General features: G+C 38.0%; 1 protein-coding gene across 4 annotated transcripts in view; it reads right to left on the bottom strand.

The window, feature by feature from the left end:
* ddah1 (dimethylarginine dimethylaminohydrolase 1) overlaps window positions 1-20,276 on the bottom strand; it is a 224,864-nt gene that overhangs the window by 48,951 nt on the left and 155,637 nt on the right. For 3 of the 4 annotated variants that reach the window (XM_061883648.1, XM_061883650.1, XM_061883647.1), the window contains 3 exons: window positions 18,826-18,925; window positions 15,461-15,534; window positions 3,632-3,751 (listed from right to left, as the gene is read on the bottom strand). In XM_061883648.1, the coding sequence (XP_061739632.1) occupies window positions 3,632-3,751; window positions 15,461-15,534; window positions 18,826-18,925 (294 nt within the window). Of the gene's footprint in view, window positions 1-3,631; window positions 3,752-15,460; window positions 15,535-18,825; window positions 18,926-19,407; window positions 19,480-20,276 lie in introns of those variants that run through there. The other variant, XM_061883649.1, reaches the window with a different exon arrangement.

Genomic DNA, 20,276 nt, shown 5'->3' with positions numbered 1-20,276 from the left:
CAATTGACGGTGAATAAAACCTTGTTCAACTCTGAACGCCAGACTCCTGTGAACGTGTGTGATCAGCAGAACCTGCTAGGAAGCGACTTGCACAATACTATAAGCTATGATTTTTTGGGGGGGGGGTTTAAACAATACAGAAATCATCAAATACCAAAAAAGATTTGTATTTATAAAAAATATCAATCTAAATAATGTAGTCTTGACCATTTGCTGATACTATACTTGTTATTGACCTTGTTTAGCGGTTTGATATACTCTTCATGTATCTTTCTATGATGTGTTGTGTAGCGCGTTTAGCTATTCCTTTTCCTTTAGTCTTCCAGTGATAATAATACTTGAAAGAAACAGTCTATTTGCTGTCATGGAGGAGAGATTCAGGAGGAGGCTACAGTATATTGTGTTGACGATGCCATTGTTCGCTTGTCGCTGTCAGATTTGTGGGACACAGCTAGAATGTGTCATTACCAAGCATTATCACGATATGATGATAGCATTAAAAGCTCAATTGTCTGATAAGTTTATATCCTTTGTCTATATCCTGCCACACCAATCTGATGTTTTTTTTATTTCCTTTTGACTGGTTCTCAGGTGGATACACTGTCATTGGCAGTGTAACACACATTTAGAAGTCTGAACAGTGAGTTCCAGAAAGTGTATCAGACAATAAAAAATTAACAAGCCTTCAATTTGAACAATTTTTTCCTGACAACGTCATGACCATACGAAATGCTTCCAAATCTAAAAACAACCATTAAAACAGCTGTTATACAACGATGTAGATCGCAAAAGGAGATTACAGGATCATTAAAAGACCCGTAAAACAGAAGCTGGCTCTTGGATGACGCAAGGCGTAATTAGAGAGGCAGTTGTTTGTCATTAAGTCTGGCTAACAGCACCTCCTCATTATTGTGGCTAAATACTTGGGTGATCAAACAGGTTGGAATCTTTAATGAGTTGGTGAGCGGAAATACAATTAAAACCGCATGTGCATTCCTGCATCCAGTTTTTCAGTTCTTGTTAATGATTCGACAATTTAAAGTTGCATAATCGAACTTCTCACCGACTTTAAAAAAAATTTTGTCTGGTTTATGTCAGTGGTTTGCAAATGGGGGTACGTGTACCCCTGGGGGTACTTGAAGGTATGCCAAGGGGTACCTGAGATTTTTTTTTATATTATTAAAATTGCAACAATTCAAAAATATTTTATAAATATATTTATTGAATAATACTTCAACAAAACATGAATGTAAGTTCATAAACTGTGAGAAAAAATACAACAATGAAATATTCTGTGTTAACAGCCAGATTTTTTGTGGACATGTTCCATAAATATTGATGTTAAAGATTTCTTTTTTTGTAAAGAAATGTTTAAAATTAAGTTCATGAATCCAGATGGATCTCTATTACAATCCCCAAAGAGGGCACTTTAAGTTCATGATGACTTTTATGTGTAGAAATCTGTATTCATAATTGAATCACTTGTTTTTTTTTTTAATAATAATAATGGATTAGATTTATATCACGCTTTTCTATTGTTAGATACTCAAAGCGCTCACGGAGAAGTGGGAACCCATCATTCATTCACACCCGGTGGTGGTAAGCTACATCTGTAGCCACAGCTGCCCTGGGGTAGACTGACGGAAGCATGGCTGCCAGTTTGGGCCTACGGCCCCTCCGACCACCACCTATCATTCATTCATCATATCTGACTAATGCAGTGAGTAGTATTAGTAGTGTTCATCAAGGTTCTAATTTAGACCCCCAAGTTCAGTCCAAAAACCTTGTGAGAGACTCACATTTTGCAGCAGATTCTTAAAACCCCAAGAGTGCTGTCATAGAGATGATCTTTGCCTAGCTTTTTTGCAGAAGGTCCTTAAAAACAACAGAGAATTAAACAAACAGACCGACATCAAATGGTCCTTAGCTTTCTGGAAATGTGGCCCCCTAAACAATTTAGCTCAATATACCTGCACAACGTTATCAAATACAACCCTCTCAATTAAGTTTAGCCAAAAGGAGGTCTGTGTTCTACTCTTGTTATAAATGGTCATTATAGAATTTGAAAAAACAACCTTTTGAAAGGTTGGACTTTTGTACGTTTGGGGATGAGTTGCAAACATGGATCCAATATCAGCAGTTTTGGGTGTAATGCGTTCAATGCATTCATAGCGATTTATGACTGCAATACTTATTTAGATATATAATACCTGTAATGTCGGGGTGTAACGGTACGTGTATTTGTATTGAACCGTTTCGGTACGGGGGTTTCGGTTCGGTACGGGGGTGTACCGAACAAGTTTCTAATCTAAAGTCTTAACAAGCTGCTTTGCTTCTTCTGCCTCTGTCTCAGCACCGAGCATTGTCCCACCGACACAACCATCTGATTGGTTACATATACAGCGGTAACAGCCAATGGGCAGTGCGTATTCAGAGCGCATGTAGTAAATGCTTCAGCGTCGAGTAGATAGGTGTTTAGCAGGTAAGCATAAGGCAGCATACTCTCACCAAATTATAATAAACACCTCCCAGTCAACTACTACTAACATCACTATGAGCAGCACAGCTCGCCTGCAGTTCGGGCTTGAGGTGAAGGCTAATTAGCTTTTAGCGTAACGTTAACTCATTTCACAGTGTGTGTGTGTGTGTGTGTGTGTGTGTGTGTGTGTGTGTGAGAGAGAGTTTGTGTGTTTTACGCACAGAAAAGCTTTGAATGGCAGAGTCTCTGCTATCGCATGTTGATAAAAATATAATATATACATAATACAAATCAACTACAGGCTTCCCAAATGCTGTAATAAATTAAGAATTATCAGTTGACTTGTAACTGTTTAATGTTGCACTTTTTATATGTAGAAGAAAAGTTTTGTTATTTTATTTAATCTGAGCAACAATTCGAGGCAGTTTAATGTCCATTAACGTGGGCAGAATTATTATAAGGTTCCCAATGTTAAAAATATATAGCCATTGTTTATAAATTTGGTACATAAATAACCAAAAAATGTATATTTTGTTGTTTTCTTACGGTATCAAAAATGAACCGAACTGGGACCTCTAAACCGAGGTATGTACCGAACCTAAATTGTTGTGTACCGTTACACCCCTACTGTAATGTGTATTACATTGCTTATTATCAATTTATACATTAATTCAGCTTTGTGAATGACTACCAATGGCCACATGCTTAGACTCAGCCAAGGTTTCGCCTCCTATTGCCTGCAATATTTCACCTGTCTGAGAAACAAATAGGCCAAAATGACATCTGTCAGGGTGAAAAACTGCCGTTCCCTTCCTATTTATCAAGTCTGATATTCCTTTTCTCTGTGAGGGGTTCAGGCTGCATAATGCCTATAAAGGAGCCGTTATGGGAATTATTAATGCAGGATTATGATGACAGGTAAATGAAGAGCATAGAGCTAGGAAAAAAAATCACATTGAATTATTTCAATGGTATTCAGCCAAAAGGGTATCAAGGAATACAAAATAGTAGCAAACATCTGCTGTGCCATTATAAGAAAAACGCAGTGTGATGATGATTCAGCCGTTCCCATGACGACAGTGGGCAAAATCATCCCCATGGGATGACGCTATTTCCATAAACACATTACGCACATATACACAAAATCCATACTTTGAGAGCCTTCTGAGCGGGTTCACTGGAGCCGATGACAATGAGACCTGGCCCCCCCATGCTGCAGAAGCTTTTCAGGTGCAGGCCTTCCAGCACCGGTACAGTAGACACAGCATAGTCCTGTAAAACAACCATAAAAGAACAATTTCAATTAATATCCCTTTTCTCTTGGCATACTGTCTCATCTCAAATAGAAATCTAGATAAACTGACTCAAACATGAGATTTAATGTAAAGTCTGCCATGAACTGAATGGAATTCCTACCGTAGACGTATTTACTACTATTATAGTTTGTGCAGCCCTTTGAGACACTAGTGATTTAGGGCTATATAAATAAACATTGATTGATTGATTGATTGATCACTCTATCAGCAACAATGCTTTATAATCCTGCGTGCTACAGTGTATTTAAAAACAGGATATATCCCTAAAAAGTATTACTCATCACACAACTTAAGAGGCTAGAGTTATTTGTGGAATATCAAGCGTAAATGTCTGAAATGGCCTATTTTCTTTGTAATCGACATCAACATGATCATCACTGCACATGAAAGTGTTCTGCGCAAAGGCACACATCTTTGCAATGAAACACTCCAACAATAACAAGTCCAAGTGCAACATTCTCATGTAATGCTGTAATATAAAAGTTGAACCGAATGTGATTTGATTAATTTGTTATCAATATTTCGAGTGTTCCTCGTGACCTTAACCTAAAAAATTAAAGGATTGCAACAGAAATTGAAAAACAAATACTGTCTTAATGTTGTACTCACTTTTTACCGCCCAGATTTAATAGTAGACACTATATGGCAGTGAACGCACATATTCAGAGCTCAATGTTCTATTAAAAAGTTAAAGTACCACTGATAGTCACACACACACACTAGGTGTGGTGAAATCACCTTCTGCATTTGACCCATCCCCTTTTTCCACCTTCTGGGAGGTAAGGGAAGCAGTGAACAGCAGCTGTGGCCGCGCTCGGGAATCATTTTGGTGATTTAACCCCCAATTCCAACCCTTGATGCTGAGTGCCAAGCAGGGAAGTAATGGGTCCCATTTTAATAGTCTTTGGTATGACTATTACTCATACTTGCCAACCTGGAGACCTCCAAAATCAGGAGATGGGGTGTGTGTGTGTGTGTGCGTGTGCGTGCGTGCGTGCGTGCGTGTGTGTGTGTGTGTTGAGGAGGGATCTATATATATATATATATATATATATATATATATATATATATACTAGGGGTGTGGGGAAAAAATCGATTCGAATACGAATCTAATCGTTTACGTTGTGCGATTCAAAATCGATTCTTTATTTTTATTTTTTTTAAATCAATCCAACAAACCACTACACAGCAATGAATAACCATAACAATGCAATCCAATTCCAAAACCAAACCTGACCCAGCAACACTCAGAACTGCAATAAACAGAGCAATTGAGAGAAGACAAAAACACGACACAGAACAAACCAAAATTAATGAAACAAAAATGAATATTATCAACAACAGTATCAATATTAGTTATAATTTCAGCATAGCAGTGATTAAAAATCCCTCACTGACATTATCATTAGACATATAAAAAAAAAGAACAATAGTGTCACAGTGGCTTACACTTGCATCGCATCTCATAAGCTTGACAACACACTGTGTCCAATATTTTCACAAAGATAAAATAAGTCATACTTTTGGTTCGTTTAATAGTTGAAACAAATTTACATTATTGCAATCAGTTGATAAAACATTGTCCTTTACAATTATAAAAGATTTTTTACAAAAACCTACTACTCTGCTAGCATGTCAGCAGAGTGGGGTAGATCCTGCTGAAATCCTATGTATTGAATGAATACAGAATTGTTTTGAATGGGAAAAATATCGTTTTTGAATCGAGAATCGAATCGAATCCAATCGAAAAAATCCCTATATTATCAATCGTGACCCCAAGAATCGATATTGAATCGAATCGTGGGACACCCAAAGATTCACAGCCCTAATATATATATATATACATATAAATAATCTGTTCATGAATGACTATATACGTTTGGTCACCATAATCAGTTGGAGAAGTCTGATGTATAAAATTTGCAGGCAGCATACCCCTTCCCCTTCGAGCTGTTCTGGATCAACTGAAATTATTTTTTCCAATCATTTTGGAACTTGCAAGCGTACTTCTTCTTCTTACTCGTCGTCGCCATGTCTCTTCTTCATTCTTCTGCTTTGTCTCTGTTATGTTTTTGGACATTACTACTTGCCGTAGTTTTGAAGCATTGCATGATGGGTAACCGGATGTTGTGTGTCAGTGTAATAACCTGCCGGCTGGAATAAACACACGCTTAGAAATAGCGCCGTGCCTGCCTTATTTATGGGTTATAGATAAACCTGTGGATAACGGAGACAAATATAATATTCTCCTTTTCAGTTGAGAGAGGACGCTAAAGGCAGTGCCTTTAAGACACGCCCCCAATATTGTTGTCCGGGTGGAAATCGGGAGAAATTCAGGAAAATGATTGCCCCTGGAGATTTTCGGAAAGGGCATTGAAATTCGGGAGTCTCCCGGGAAAATCAGGAGGGCTGGCAAGTATGGTATTACTGTAAATACGTACATATGGGGGGGGGGGGTTCAGCCTATCTCAGGGTTCAGCCTATCTCAGCTGAACCCGGGCAGAAGGTCGCATACACCCTGGACAAGTCGCCACCTCCTCGCAGGGCAAACACAGACAGACAGACAACATTCACACTCACATTTACACATTAGGACCAATTTACAGTTTTGATTCATTATAACTGATAATAGCAATAGTTATAATTACAGAAAGAAACACCACAAAAGGCTTGCTTACTGTCTCTGCTCTGCCATCCAAGTTGCATACGCTCTACATTTGTCCATCTTAAACTTTTATTTACGTGACAACGCATGCTTTTGTGAACTGTTAAAAACGATCCAAAACGGTCATTTGTGTTGGTAAATGGGAGACAATGACAAATTATCATCAGACGACAACCTCTCGAATATGTAGATCTGGGGTGTCAAACTCATTTTAGATCAGGGGCCACTCCCAAGTGGGCCGAACTGGTAAAATCACGGCACGATAACTCAAAAATAAAGACAACTTCGGATTGTTTTCTTTGTTTAAAAATAGAACAAGCACATTCTGAAAATGTACAAATTATAATGTTGTTGGGTTTTTTTTACACTTACATATTGCGGTTAATAGTATTCTATCTTTATTTGTCGTTATTTATACTCTCTGAATAAAGATGTGATAATGTTAATCAGTTAACTCATTGGTGTTAATTTTCAATCCATCAGGATAAAAACATTATATCAAAATCAAATTACAGGATGTTATTTATGTAGTTTGATCATTTTCCTGGACTGGTGCGCTAACATCATGTGTTGTTGTTTTTTTTGATATGTAGCATCATCTACAAAGATACAAAGAACGGCTGTTGCGACATCTAGTGGACATATTTAAAATAGCAGTTTCTTTCATTCAAAATCATGTCGGCTCATTTTTATATTTAGCGAACTCATCCTGTGGAGACGGATAAAACATGTTTGACACACCTGATGTAGATGTTGCCTCTTTGCAAATGACAATCTCTTCTTAATTTCCTTACCCTGGATAAATAAATGTAACGGGACAAAATAATTGTACCGTTGGAGCAATTAAGAGTTGATATGTTGTCACACGCTGGTGTTCCTGCTTTGTCCACACAAAGTTTTCATTAGACAGTCGCCGCGTGCGTTTGAGGGCCCCTCAGCGACAAATTGAACTGGCGAAAAATATGCAAAGACGTTGTAGGCCTTGGATAAGTTAAAAAGTTAAAGTATCAATGATTGTCACACACACACTAGGTGTGGTGAAATGTGTCCTCTGCATTTGACCCGTCCCCTTGTTCACCCCGTGGGAGGTGAGGGGAGCAGTGAGCGGTGGCCACGGCCTGGAATAATTTTTGCTGATTTAACCCTTAATTCCAACCCTTGATGCTAATTGTCGAGCAGGGAGGCAATGGGTCCCATTTTTATAGTCTTTGGTATGACTCGGCCGGTATGGACTCACAACCTACCGATCTCAGGGTGGACACTCTAGCCCAGGGGTCACCAACGTGGTGCCTTCGGGCACCAGGTAGCCCATAAGGACCAGATGAGTAGCCTGCAGGCCTGTTCTAAAAATAGCTCAAATAGCAGCACTTACAAGTGAGCTGCCTTTATTTTTAAAATTTTATTTATTTACTAGCAAGCTGGTCTCGCTTTGCTCGACATTTTTAATTCTAAGAGAGACAAAACTCAAATAGAATTTGAAAATCCAAGAAAATATTTTAAAGACTTGGTCTTCACTTGTTTAAATAAATTCATTTATTTTTTTACTTTGCTTCTTATAACTTTCAGAAAGAAAATTTTTGAGAAAAAATACAACCTTAAAAATGATTTTAGGATTTTTAAACACATATACCTGCGATGAGGTGGCAACTTGTCCAGGGTGTACCCCGCCTTCCGCTCGATTGTAGCTGAGATAGGCGCCAGCGCCCCCCGCAACCCCAAAAAAGGGAATAAGCGGTAGAAAATGGATGGATGGATGGATAAACACATATACCTTTTTACCTTTTAAATTCCTTCCTCTTCTTTCCTGACAATTTAAATCAATGTTCAAGTATTTTTTTATTTTTTTTTGTAAAGGATAATAAATACATTTTAATTTAATTCTTCATTTTAGCTTTTGTTTTTTCGACGAAGAATATTTGTGAAAAATGTCTTCAAACTTATTATGATTAAAATTTAAAAAAAATATTCTGGCAAATCTAGAAAATCTGTAGAACCAAATGTAAATGTTATTTCAAAGTCTTTTGAATTCCTTTTAAAATTTTTGTTCTGGAAAATCTAGAAGAAATAATGATTTGTCTTTGGTAGAAATATAGCTTGGTCCAATTTGTTATATATTATAACAAAGTGCAGATTGGATTTTAACCAATTTAAAACATGTCATCAAAATTATAAAATTAATCTTAATCAGGAAAAATTACTAATGATGTTCCATAAATTCTTTTTTTATTTTTTTCAAAAAGATTCGAATTAGTTAGTTTTTCTCTTCATTTTTTTCGGTTGAATTTTGAATTTTAAAGAGCCGAAATTGAAGATAAACTATGTTTCAAAATGTAATTTGAATTTTTTTCGTGTTTTCTCCTCTTTTAAACTGTTCAGTTAAGTGTTTTTTCCATCATTTATTCTCTACACAAAACCTTCCGTAAAAGGAAAAAAAATGTAAGATGGAATGACAGACAGAAATACCCCTTTTTTATATATATATATTTATTTATTAAAGGTAAATTGAGCAAATTGGCTATTTCTGGCAATTTATTTAAGTGTGTATCAAACTGGTAGCCCTTCGCATTAATCAGTACCCAAGAAGTAGCTCTTGGTTTCAAAAAGGTTGGTGACCCCTGCTCTAACCACTAGGCCACTGAGTAGGCCTAGTGGAGTTGAAATTGCGAGGCTGCGCATAATTTGCGGGGAGTGGTTGAATTTGCCAGAATCCATGAGGGACTGTAATATTGATTACGGTGCAAATCCTAATGCAAATCGTTCTGAATTGCCCTGATACACGCTCAACATCCGAGTCAATAGTCATGTTTTCAGCTTGCGGTTCGTCGGCTGACTCATTTCAACGTAAGCGGTAAGTTGTCAAGATGAACAGTTTTCGACATAACCGAAAGTGAAAATAGCCATCGCTTGCACATTTACTTCTGATTTTGGCAACAAAACCCTTTGGGATTGTGTGACTTCATTCGAGACTTCTGCGGAATAAGCGGTAGAAAATGGATGGATGGATAACCAAAATGATTCCTGAGCGCGCCCACTGCTGCTGCTCACTGCTCCCCTCACCTCCCAGGGGGTGGAACAAGGAGATGGGTCAAATGCAGAGGTTAATTTCACCATACCTAGTGTCTGTGACTATCAATAGTACTTGAACTTTTTAACTTTTATTAAATACATCAAGTTCTCTTGAATAAATAGTTACGTAATTCATGGTTCACATTATAAAATGAATACGATTATCTCATTTTTCAACAAGGTTAAGACATTTATCAGTATTCTTTTTCTTTGCACTTTGTGAACACTTTGAGTTCAAACAGTTTAGGATCATGTTTGTACTAGTTTGACTTCTATGCTTAATCCATTCCATAGTTGAAGTCCACATACAGATATGCTAAAGGTATACTTTCCAAATGATTCTAAATCTTGCACAAGAGGTTACATAATATATAGCGTGTGGAAAGCACAGTCTTCTTTCTTTCCCTACCTTCAGATTCATAGATTTATTGGACTAAAGGAATATCCCCCCCTCTTCACAAATTGATTAATAGGGCCTTTGAAAGGCCTCTGAAACAGTGCCTGTCAAAAACTGTACGTACTGTATGCTCCATCCCTTCTCTAGGTTATCCAGGGTCTCAGCCAAAGCACATTCAAGATGACTTAGTGTCGGAAGAAAGGTAAACTTAAAAGAAGAAAGCAGGTGGATGGGAGAAAGAAACAACAGATGGAGGACAAAAGAGAGGGACTGGACTGAGGAAGAGATTAATGGAGGCGGAAATGGAATTAGAGAGAGAGAGAGAGACAAGCAAAATTTAATCAGAGAAACAAAATGGATGACAAAATCATGCTGTCATCTTCGTGGCCTATGAGGATTAATAACGTATTTTATCTGCTCTGTTTGTGATGTTTTGACTCGACCTTTATGGGATCTATGAGGAGGCAAGAAAAGACACATTATGTTAACGTGGTTGTGTTTAGTGAAACGCACAATTCATCAACGTCATTAAAGGGGAACATTATCACCAGACCTATGTAAGCGTCAATATATACCTTGATGTTGCAGAATAAAGACCATGTTTTTTTAACCGATTTCCAAACTCTAAAAGGGTGAATTTGGCGATTTATTTTTTCGCCTGTCGGAGCAATGACCTTTCACCCGTGACGTCACATCGTGAAGCGACCCACCATTTTCTCAAACACATTACACACACCAAGTCAAATCAGCTCTGTTATTTTCCGTTTTTTCGACTGTTTTCCGGTACCTTGGACACATTATGCCTCATCGGTGTGTTGCCGAAGGGTGTAACAACACCAACAGGGTCGGATTCAAGTTGCAACAGTGGTCAAAAGATGCGAATGTCCCTCGTTTGTTCTGCACACTATACCGACGACAGCTATGCTACGACAGAGATGGCAAGAATGTGTGGATATCCTGCGACACTCAAAGCAGATGCATTTTGTTGATGTTATTGACTTATGTGGAGTGCTAATCAGACATATTTGTCCACGGCATGACTGCAAGCTAATCGATGCTAACATGCTATTTAGTAGGCTAGCTGTATGTACATATTGCATCATTATGCCTCATTTGTAGCTATATTTGCATCCAGCCTTTCCCTCCACCCACATTTAATGCCAAACAAACACATACCAATCGTTGGTTAGAAGGCGATCTCCGAATTTGTCAGCGCTTCCTCCCATGCCGCTGTCTGTTGTGAAATGGCTCAAAAGCTTCTGTTTCTCAATTTCGTTTTCGGTACCTGCCTCCACACTCCAACCATCTATTTCAATACATGCGTAATCTGTTGAATCGCTTACGGCGCTGAAATCCGAGTCTGAATCCGACCTACTTTGCTATACCTTTCTGTGCTACCCGTCATGCTTGTTTCTGGTGGCTTCACGCAGTGACGTCACAGGACAATAGATGGGTGGATATAGCGATAGTGTAAATCAGGCACTTTGAAGCCGTTTTTCGGGATATTGCATGATGGGTACAATTCTGAGAAAAACTTCGAAAAATAAACTAAGCCACTGGGAACTGATTTTTATTGGTTCTAACCATTCAGAAATTGTGATAATGTTCCCCTTTAAAGGTAAGTTTTTATTGAAAAGGTTTTGATCCTGTTAATGATGTTTTTATCTACACCTTTACATTTAAAACATTTAAAACATTCGTATTCCAAACAACACTTAAAATCTTTAGCATATCAGCATGTGGAATTACTTTATAGAACAGATTAACCAAAGAAATCAAACAAAGCACCAATAAGCATCAATATGATTCAGACTGTTCAAACTAAAGAACATCTTGAACCCTATTTTTTTCTTTTAAGATAAAGATGATTTATGTATTTAATATGTGTTTACTTACTACGGTATATTTTCATATTTATTATTTATTTATTCACTGTTCTGTTACAGAGAACAAGGACATGGGATAAAATTGCTACAGAATGAAAAGGGGTAGGATTAAATAAACTCTGCTTCTTCTAACCCGTTTTCGGAGGTGCTGTAATGAAACAACTGGATATATGTGATCCATTACATTGTATCGTATGCATGTTGGAATTAAACTGAAACTGAAACTGAACCTTTACTCAGTCGTTCATTAAAGGACCCATTCTGTCCAGAGAGCCGATATTTCACTATCAAGTTCTCATTGAGTTTTTGCTTGTGAAAATGAATCTGGCACTAATTTCCCATACTATCAACTACTTTTGAGTAATCTGTAAATAACTAACTGTTCCTGCAACACCCGCTTTCCATCGCATGCTTCGATATGCTGCCCCCTTCTGGTGCGACATCATCTACAGAACTGCAGCCCATTTTCCCGCATAGACAGTGTGAGTAAAGGCATATAAAACTATTATTTGGATTGTTTTTTTAGCCCAGGTGCATGATTACTTCAAAACTAATATGGTTAACATTAAGTTAATTCAAAGTCAATCAATCAATCAATCAATCAATGATTATTTATATAGCCCTAAATCACTAGTGTCTCAAAGGGCTGCACAAACCACAACGATAGTCACACACACACTAGGTGTGGTGAAATTATCCTCTGCATTTGACCCAGGCAGGTGAGGGGAGCAGTGAGAAACAGCAGTTGCCGCGCTCAGGAATCATTTGGTGATTTAACCCCCAATCTCAACCATTGATGCTGAGTGCAAAGCAGGGAGGCAATGGGTCACATTTTTATAGTCTTTGGTATGACTCGGCCGGGGTTTGAACTCACGACGTTCCAGCCTCAGGGCGGACACTCTAACCACAAGGCCACTGAGCAGATTGCTTTATTGTTATTATTATATTATGAGCAAAATATAAAAGATAGGCCAATTCCGGACTCCCCTGATCTTCCATAGACACCATAGCCTTTGGTTCCTCATGCTCTTTCAGCATTTCCTTAAGCATCTTGAAGAAAACATCAGTAGAAGAGGACACAAAATACAATACTAGTGGCTTACATTATTTTTCTGTTGTTTTTTTTAAGGCCGGCTTTGCTCTTGTTACACACTTATTCAACTTATTTTTACAAACTCCAACCAAAACCTACTTCTTCGAAGTCGGAATCGTAAAAACGACTGCTGCAAAATTCACTCCTTTCGCTTAGTCCACCCCAATTCTGTTTTAATATTTGGCGGGCGGGAATAAAGGCACCAACGGGCCGGATGTGGCCTTTAAGCCGTAGTTTTCCCATCCTTGTATACTGTCGCTGTTATCAAATGGAAAGTTTGATGTGAGAAACACTATTGAATTCAAGAAAGGATTTGAAAAGTCCAAAGTTGTGTCTGTGTGAGAGACAATAAAGGTACAATTAAATATAAATGTTCATTTAATTATTTCATTTGTCATAAATGTATTTTCAATTGTTTTCCACATGCAGAACTATAACTATGCTCTATAACAGTGGTTCTCAAATGGGGGTACGCGTTCCCCTGGGTGTATTTGAAGGTATACCAAGGGGTACGTGAAACTTTTTTTAAATATTCTAAAAATAGCAACAATTCAAAAATCCTTTAAAAATATATTTATTGAATAATACTTCAACAAAATATGAATGTAAGTTCATAAACTGAGAAAAGAAAAGCAACAATGCAATATTCAGTGTTGACAGCTAGATTTTTTGTGGACATGTTCCATAAATATTGATGTTAAAGATTTCCTTTTTTGTGAAGAAATGCTTAGAATGAAGTTGATGAATCCAGATGGATCTCTATTACAATCCCCAAAGAGGGCACTTTAAGTTGATGATTACTTCTATGTGTAGAAATCTTTATTTAAAATGTAATCACTTCTTTATTTTTCAACAAGTTTTTAGTTATTTTTATATCTTCTTTTCCAAATAGTTCAAGAAAGACCACTACAAATGAGCAATATTTTGCACTGTTATACAATTTAATAAATCAGAAACTGATGACATAGTGCTGTATTTTACTTCTGTATCTCTTTTTTTCAACCAAAAATGTTTTGTTCTGATTTAGGGTGTACTTGAACTAAAAAAAAGTTCACCGTTGAAAAAGGTTGAGAACCACTGCTCTATAAAATATGCTTTGTGAAAATATATTTGTGTGTCTGGACCGAATTCATTAAGAGAAGTGGGCAGCGGCTTGATAGTGAATTAAAAAGAAAACTGACAAACGCACTGACACAAGGTCATAGATGAGCTTAACTCCTGATATCTATGTCTCCCCATTTCTGAGTGAGTGTGCTAAATTATTCACCATGGACTTTAAAGTAGGTTTAGGGCAGGGGTCGGCAACCCAAAATGTTGAAAGAGCCATACTGGACCAAAAATACAAAAACAAATCCGTCTGGAGCCGCAAAGAAATAAAAGCCATATTACATACAGATAGTGTGTCATGAGATATATATTGAATTATGAGGACTTAAAGGAAACTAAATGAGCTCAAATATAGCGACAAATGAGGCATAATGATGCGATATATACATACAGCTAGCCTAAATAGCATGATAGCATCGATTAACTTGCAGTCATGCACTGACCAAATATGTCTGATTAGCACTCCACACAAGTCAATAACATCAACAAAACTCACCTTTGTGCATTCATGCACAACATTAAAAGTTTGGTGGACAAAATGAGACATAAAAAGAAGTGGCATAAAACACGTCTGAGAAAGTCGGAGAAAGTTATACATGTAAACAAACTACGGTGAGTTCATGGACCGCCAAAATTAGTAGGACAAAACAGTACACGCCAAATACTCGATCAGTGAAGCATGTTTAATATAAACAGTGTGCTAAATAACAATTGGGAAAGTTTGTGTCATTTTTGTTCTCCTACAGAAACCATATTAAAACAAAAAACATGTTTTTTTCCCCACATCTTTTTCCATTTTTCATATATTTTTGAAAAAGCTCCAGAGAGCCACTAGGGGGGCTCTAGAGCCACGGGTTGCCGACCCCCGGTTTAGGGAAATATATCAGTGTTGCGTTACAGCTTGTGGATTACAGTTCTCTTAACTTCTGATCTGTGAGGCTTGAGTGACATTGTGATGCCGAATTGGTTCTTCCAGGGATGCGTCGAAGCGATGAACACAACAAGGTAAGATATACATGGATTTATTAAAGTAATAAAAGGCTAGGAACAAAAACACAGGAGCTAAGGAAAAAGGCAAACAAAAGATGCTAGCGTGAAAGCTAGGAATAAAATAAACGTAGCGTGAGAGCTAATGATAGAGAGCATGAACAAACAAGACATCACTGTTGCACGAAGGCAAATTAGGATCCGAGAGTGAACAAAGAAAAGAGGAAGGCTTATATAGTGAAGGTGATTATTACAACAGGTGTGTGTGGACCGGGAGTAGCAGCTGAAACTAAAAGGGAACCATGGTGATGGACTGAACGGGAAATAAGCACGTCAAACAACAGAGTGATATTGAAATGAAACAAAACAACAATAATATGAGAAGATCCAAGTACGGATCTTAATATGATCCTTGGTCACCCAGGTCATCAGGAAATCTTTGCTTTAATGATGAATCATCTCACCTTAAAGGCATCAGCGAGGATCTCTGCTCCTCTTTGATTGGTCCGTTTGGAAAGGCCTACAAAGAACTCTCGGCCTGCAGGTTGAAACAATTATCAGTAATGCTAAAGAAAAACAGTTCAATAATGCCAATAAATTCTTGAACCAGGTTATTATAAGGAATGGCTTGGACCAGTAGTGCACAAAGCAAGGTTTACAAAGGCATAGTTCGTTGAGTTGGGTTTGGAAGAACTTGACAGCCCTGAACTCAACTCAATCATAATGTAATAGCCCATGTCTCTATAATTTTTTTATAAGTTGCATGAAATACATCTTCCAAGTAAAACAATGATTCCTAAAACTCAATTAGCTCAACACTGCAGTTTCCACGTCCAACGGTCGCCAACATGGCAGCGCACAAAAGCAGAACTCTGAATACATGGCATGCACCATTGAGCCCAGGGACCGGCTCCCAATGTAACAGCTGAGGCTTTACAAAATGTACCATTTACTGGTCCATGCCAGCAAAAAAACATATATTTTAAAGCCCCCTTGTGTGAAACCTAGAAAGGAAAGCACAGCCCTGTTGTCTAGAAATCTAATTAATTATGCTATTTCCCAAGTGGGCTTCGTAGTGGTAAAGACATTAACCCACATTTTAACCACTGAATTTAATGTACAAAAAGACTCTTGATTCCCAGTCTTCTTAAATGACGCCGGGGAAGTAAAAGGCCCTTTTGGTACGAGTCCAATTCCCACTTAGTATGCTAGGCAATGCTTTTACAACAGATTATGTTCAGACGAAATTCAAATCGGTGTGCGGAGGCACAGGGTCACCGAGGGCACACTGTGGAATGTTTTTGGGAAAATTCTAAACACAAACTATTCCCTTTAAACACGCAATAGTAAACTATAGGTAATTGAATTGGCTAGAAGGAATTGAGTCATGCACAAAGCTACAGGTCATTCATAATCAGATCACATTCAGCACTATGCGGTTATAAAATATTAATAATATCAGACCGCTGACAAATGATGCAGAGCTCGCCAGCATGTTGAAGTTCGATAATGATGGCATTATCAGCAGAAAAAAAGAATATGATCCACTTTTTATTGGTTGAAAAAAATGGTTGTCCGATTGTACCAGACATTCCTAATTTTGTGCTTTGCATTTCTTTGTGAACATGGATAAGTATGTAAATACTTTTTCTGATTCTCAGAAAAAACTGTGGTTGTGTCACCAAAATAAAATCCATTGAATTCCTACTAAAGGTGGAATATAATGGTGTCAACATTTTTGGTCTCCAATCTCGATCCGATTCCTGGTCCCGATCCGATACGTTGACAATAAATTATACAACTGAAAATGTTCATAGCAAGTAACATACTTGCAAGTGTCTCAAAGGGCTGCACAAGCCACAACGACATCCTCGGTTCAGATCCCACACCAATAGTAACTGGGTAATTGTACGCACCACTTTTTGTATGATTGGTTTGTCGCCAAAAAAAGACAAAACATTTTTATGTAGGGTTTTTTTTTTTTGGATTTAGAATTTGCTATTGTTGTTTTAAATTACAAAATGTACTACATTTGTGATCCTGTATGTTTTGCTACATACAATTTAATAGGTGAAATAAAGTAGCTAGTGCACAATAACTAAATATAAACAAAAACTATTTTTGTCTCCCTTTTTCAATCATTTGGATTTTGCCCTCAAAGCCATCCTGTATCTAGAGACTTACTCTGTGGGTTTGTAAACAATAACAAAATAATGGATGTTTAATAATAAGAACAGGAAAATGAAAAATATAGATTGGAATCACTTTAGTAAAATTTACATACTGAACAGGTATCGATAATATTGACATTTTGATTGACAACCCATACATTACATTGAAGCTTTAACGGTTATCTTCTTGTGTCATCCTGGTGGTGTGTGTGTGTGTGTGTGTGTGTGTGTGTGTGTGTGTGTGTGTGTGTGTGTGTGTGTGTGTGTGTGGCATGCTTGGACATTCTTAAGGATTAGTATCTTAGACGCGGTTTCACACTATGGATCGATTACGCCAGGGGTGCCCATTACGTCGATCGCGAGCTACCAGTCGACCGCGGGGTGTGTGTCAGTCGATCTCCAGCCAGGCTTTTAAAAAAAATAGACCTAAAAATTAGTGATCATCAATCTTCACCAAGACGTCACTTAAATGACATTCACGGTACCGGAGGGTCTTGTGAGATGACGCTGGCTGCTGCAAGATCATTATTATGAAAATATGACCGAGAGGAAGGCGAGAAACACTTTTTATTTCAACAGACTCTCGCGCCGTACCTTCCGTCAAAACTCTAAAGGCCGACTGCACATTTCCTATCTTCACAATAAAAGCCCTGCTTTATGCTGCCTGCGCTAACTAAATACAGAGTCTCGGAAAACTGGCGTGCACAAGCGATCCCTCAGAAAGCTGGCGTGCACATCACTTGTGCACGCCAGCTTTCCGAGACTCTTATTTTGTTAGCGCAGGCAGCATGAGGCAGGGCTTTTATTGTGAAGATAGGAAATGTGCAGTCTGCCTTTAGAGTTTTGACGGAAGGGACGGGGCGAAAGTCTGTTGAAATAAAAAGTGTTTCTCGCCTTCCTCTCTGTCATTTTTTCATAATAATGAACTGGCAACAGCCAGCATCATCTCACAAGACCCTCGGGTGCCGTGAATGTCAATCAAGCAAGCTACGGAATTTGCTGCCAATGTTTTTATTGTAAAGTGTATGGAAGCTGGATGAATTAGATGCCAAAAACCGGCGTTATCATCATTACTGTCTGATTCCAATCAATGCAAGTCATCAGAATCAGGTAATACAACAAATTATATTCTTGTCTTTGTGAAAGAAAGACATCTATATGTGTTACACATGCTTGTATTATCATTAGACACATTTAACTTGTTTACAAAAATGTCTCTTTCATAAATAAATAAATATAAATGATATATATAAATGAGGTAGATCCCCTCGAGTTGGTCAATTGAAAAGTAGCTCGCCTGCAGAAAAAGTGTGGGCACCCCTGGATTACGCGTTCATTGCAGCTTGTTCTTAAATTAGAGACGATGTTCTGGCAAGACACGCAACCTTCATGCAACTCCTGCATGTGTGTTACAAGGAATATGGCAAATAAATTGCCCTATTTTACTTCCGTGCAATCTTTAGCCATGTAAACACAGGGACACAGCTGTGGTAAAGATGGCCTGGGTTCGCATTTCATCAGCCCATTGTCGATCAGTTGAAAAAGGCAAAAATCGCTCCGGTTCGATCCCATGATCGGGACACACCTAGTGTCTACAAAATGACATGAGGGATCTGAAGAATAGTGTGATGGTATCAGATTGAGGATATGTCATTTACCTGTGAAAAGGACATCTCCTCCATCCAGTGTGGCACTCTCATCCGTCATTTCCACAATGTTCAGATTGAGCTCCTTCAGAGCAGCTTTCATCGCCTCAGTCTGGAGAACACAAATACAAATGCATGTAAATCAGCTGATGGTATCTGTAAGAGTAATTTTAAGTGCAAACCATTCCTATCTTTTGGATGCGTGTTGTGTAGTCAAGATCAAATCAGTAATTTCTAAACAGGATGAAGAAAATCCTTCTGACGATCTCATTAAATTACTTAGCAGCACATGAGACTAAGCGCAATGAAACAAACCGTTTTTCTCATACAAGTTGAGATGATATCATTTTAATGATCCACAAAATGATGTCATTAAATGGAAATAGACACGCTACACGCTGTAAGGTTTATCAAGCATTGATTCCAGAGCAACAGCTTTAAAAATCCCTTATCCTGTTCTCACGTTTGGGGTCATCTATCTTCCATTTTTTTGTATTTGTAGGAAACACATGACTAGCTGGAAATTAAAACATTATGAAATGAGCGGAAAAGGAGAAAACTCTTAAGCTCCATGTCCTCTACATGAACTCAGACCTTGAAGAGAGAGCAGGTCTTTCTTTGTTTGGCCGATCCATGACTGGTCTTCAGCATGACCGCCCGCCCGGTGTGATTTTTACTGTCTTGATTTTGGGGGTCCTAAAGGAGTATTTTCCAAGGCATGTTAGTGTGAGCATCAGTGTTTCCACAAGCCCTATCTCATTATGACCTCAGTCCGCTCATTGTGCTTCTTGGCCAACATAACGTTTCTGCTTCCACTTATTTATGGAAGGCCACACTATGAGGTCATACAGGTAGACTGTCATACACTTTCAAAATAACATAAGTGTTAAGCTGCAAAATCACAAATTGATTATTTTTATACACGAGTGGCTCACAAAGTCATAACAAGTCATTCTCCCCATGCTTTTATTTCAGTTCTTGTTAGATATGGGTACCAAATTCAATACTTGTATCCGCACCAACCAAAATGTGTCACTACTACTAGGTATTGATTCATGCAAAATCAAACGCTGCTGTCATTTCTTGTGATCATGTTTTGTTTAGTTATGTTCTGTTTTTTTAAAGACTCCATTGTTTCCTGTTTTTGCACTTCCTTGTGTGCTTTGTTACCATGCCAACCAATTAGTTTCCCCTGTCATGTCACGCACCCGATTTGTTTTAACTCACGCACCTGTTCAATCACCTGTATTATTTAAACCGAAAGTTGCCAGGAAGTCAGCCTGGCGACTTTACCTCTGATACACTCCATAGTTATGCTTCTTGCCATGCCATGTAAGTTTTTGTTTCTTCATGCCACAGTTATCGAGTTTTGTTTCATGTTTGTAGTTTCTTCCTTTGTGCAAGTTTTTGTTCATTAGCCAAGTTTTTGTACTTCCGCCTTGTGCGCGCCTTTTTATAACAAT

The sequence above is a fragment of the Nerophis ophidion genome, linkage group LG22 (assembly GCF_033978795.1).
Source record: "Nerophis ophidion isolate RoL-2023_Sa linkage group LG22, RoL_Noph_v1.0, whole genome shotgun sequence".
In the NCBI taxonomy this organism is placed as follows: domain Eukaryota; kingdom Metazoa; phylum Chordata; class Actinopteri; order Syngnathiformes; family Syngnathidae; genus Nerophis; species Nerophis ophidion.
Note: the sequence above shows the minus strand (reverse complement) of the source record. Positions and strands in the feature narration are given on the sequence as shown.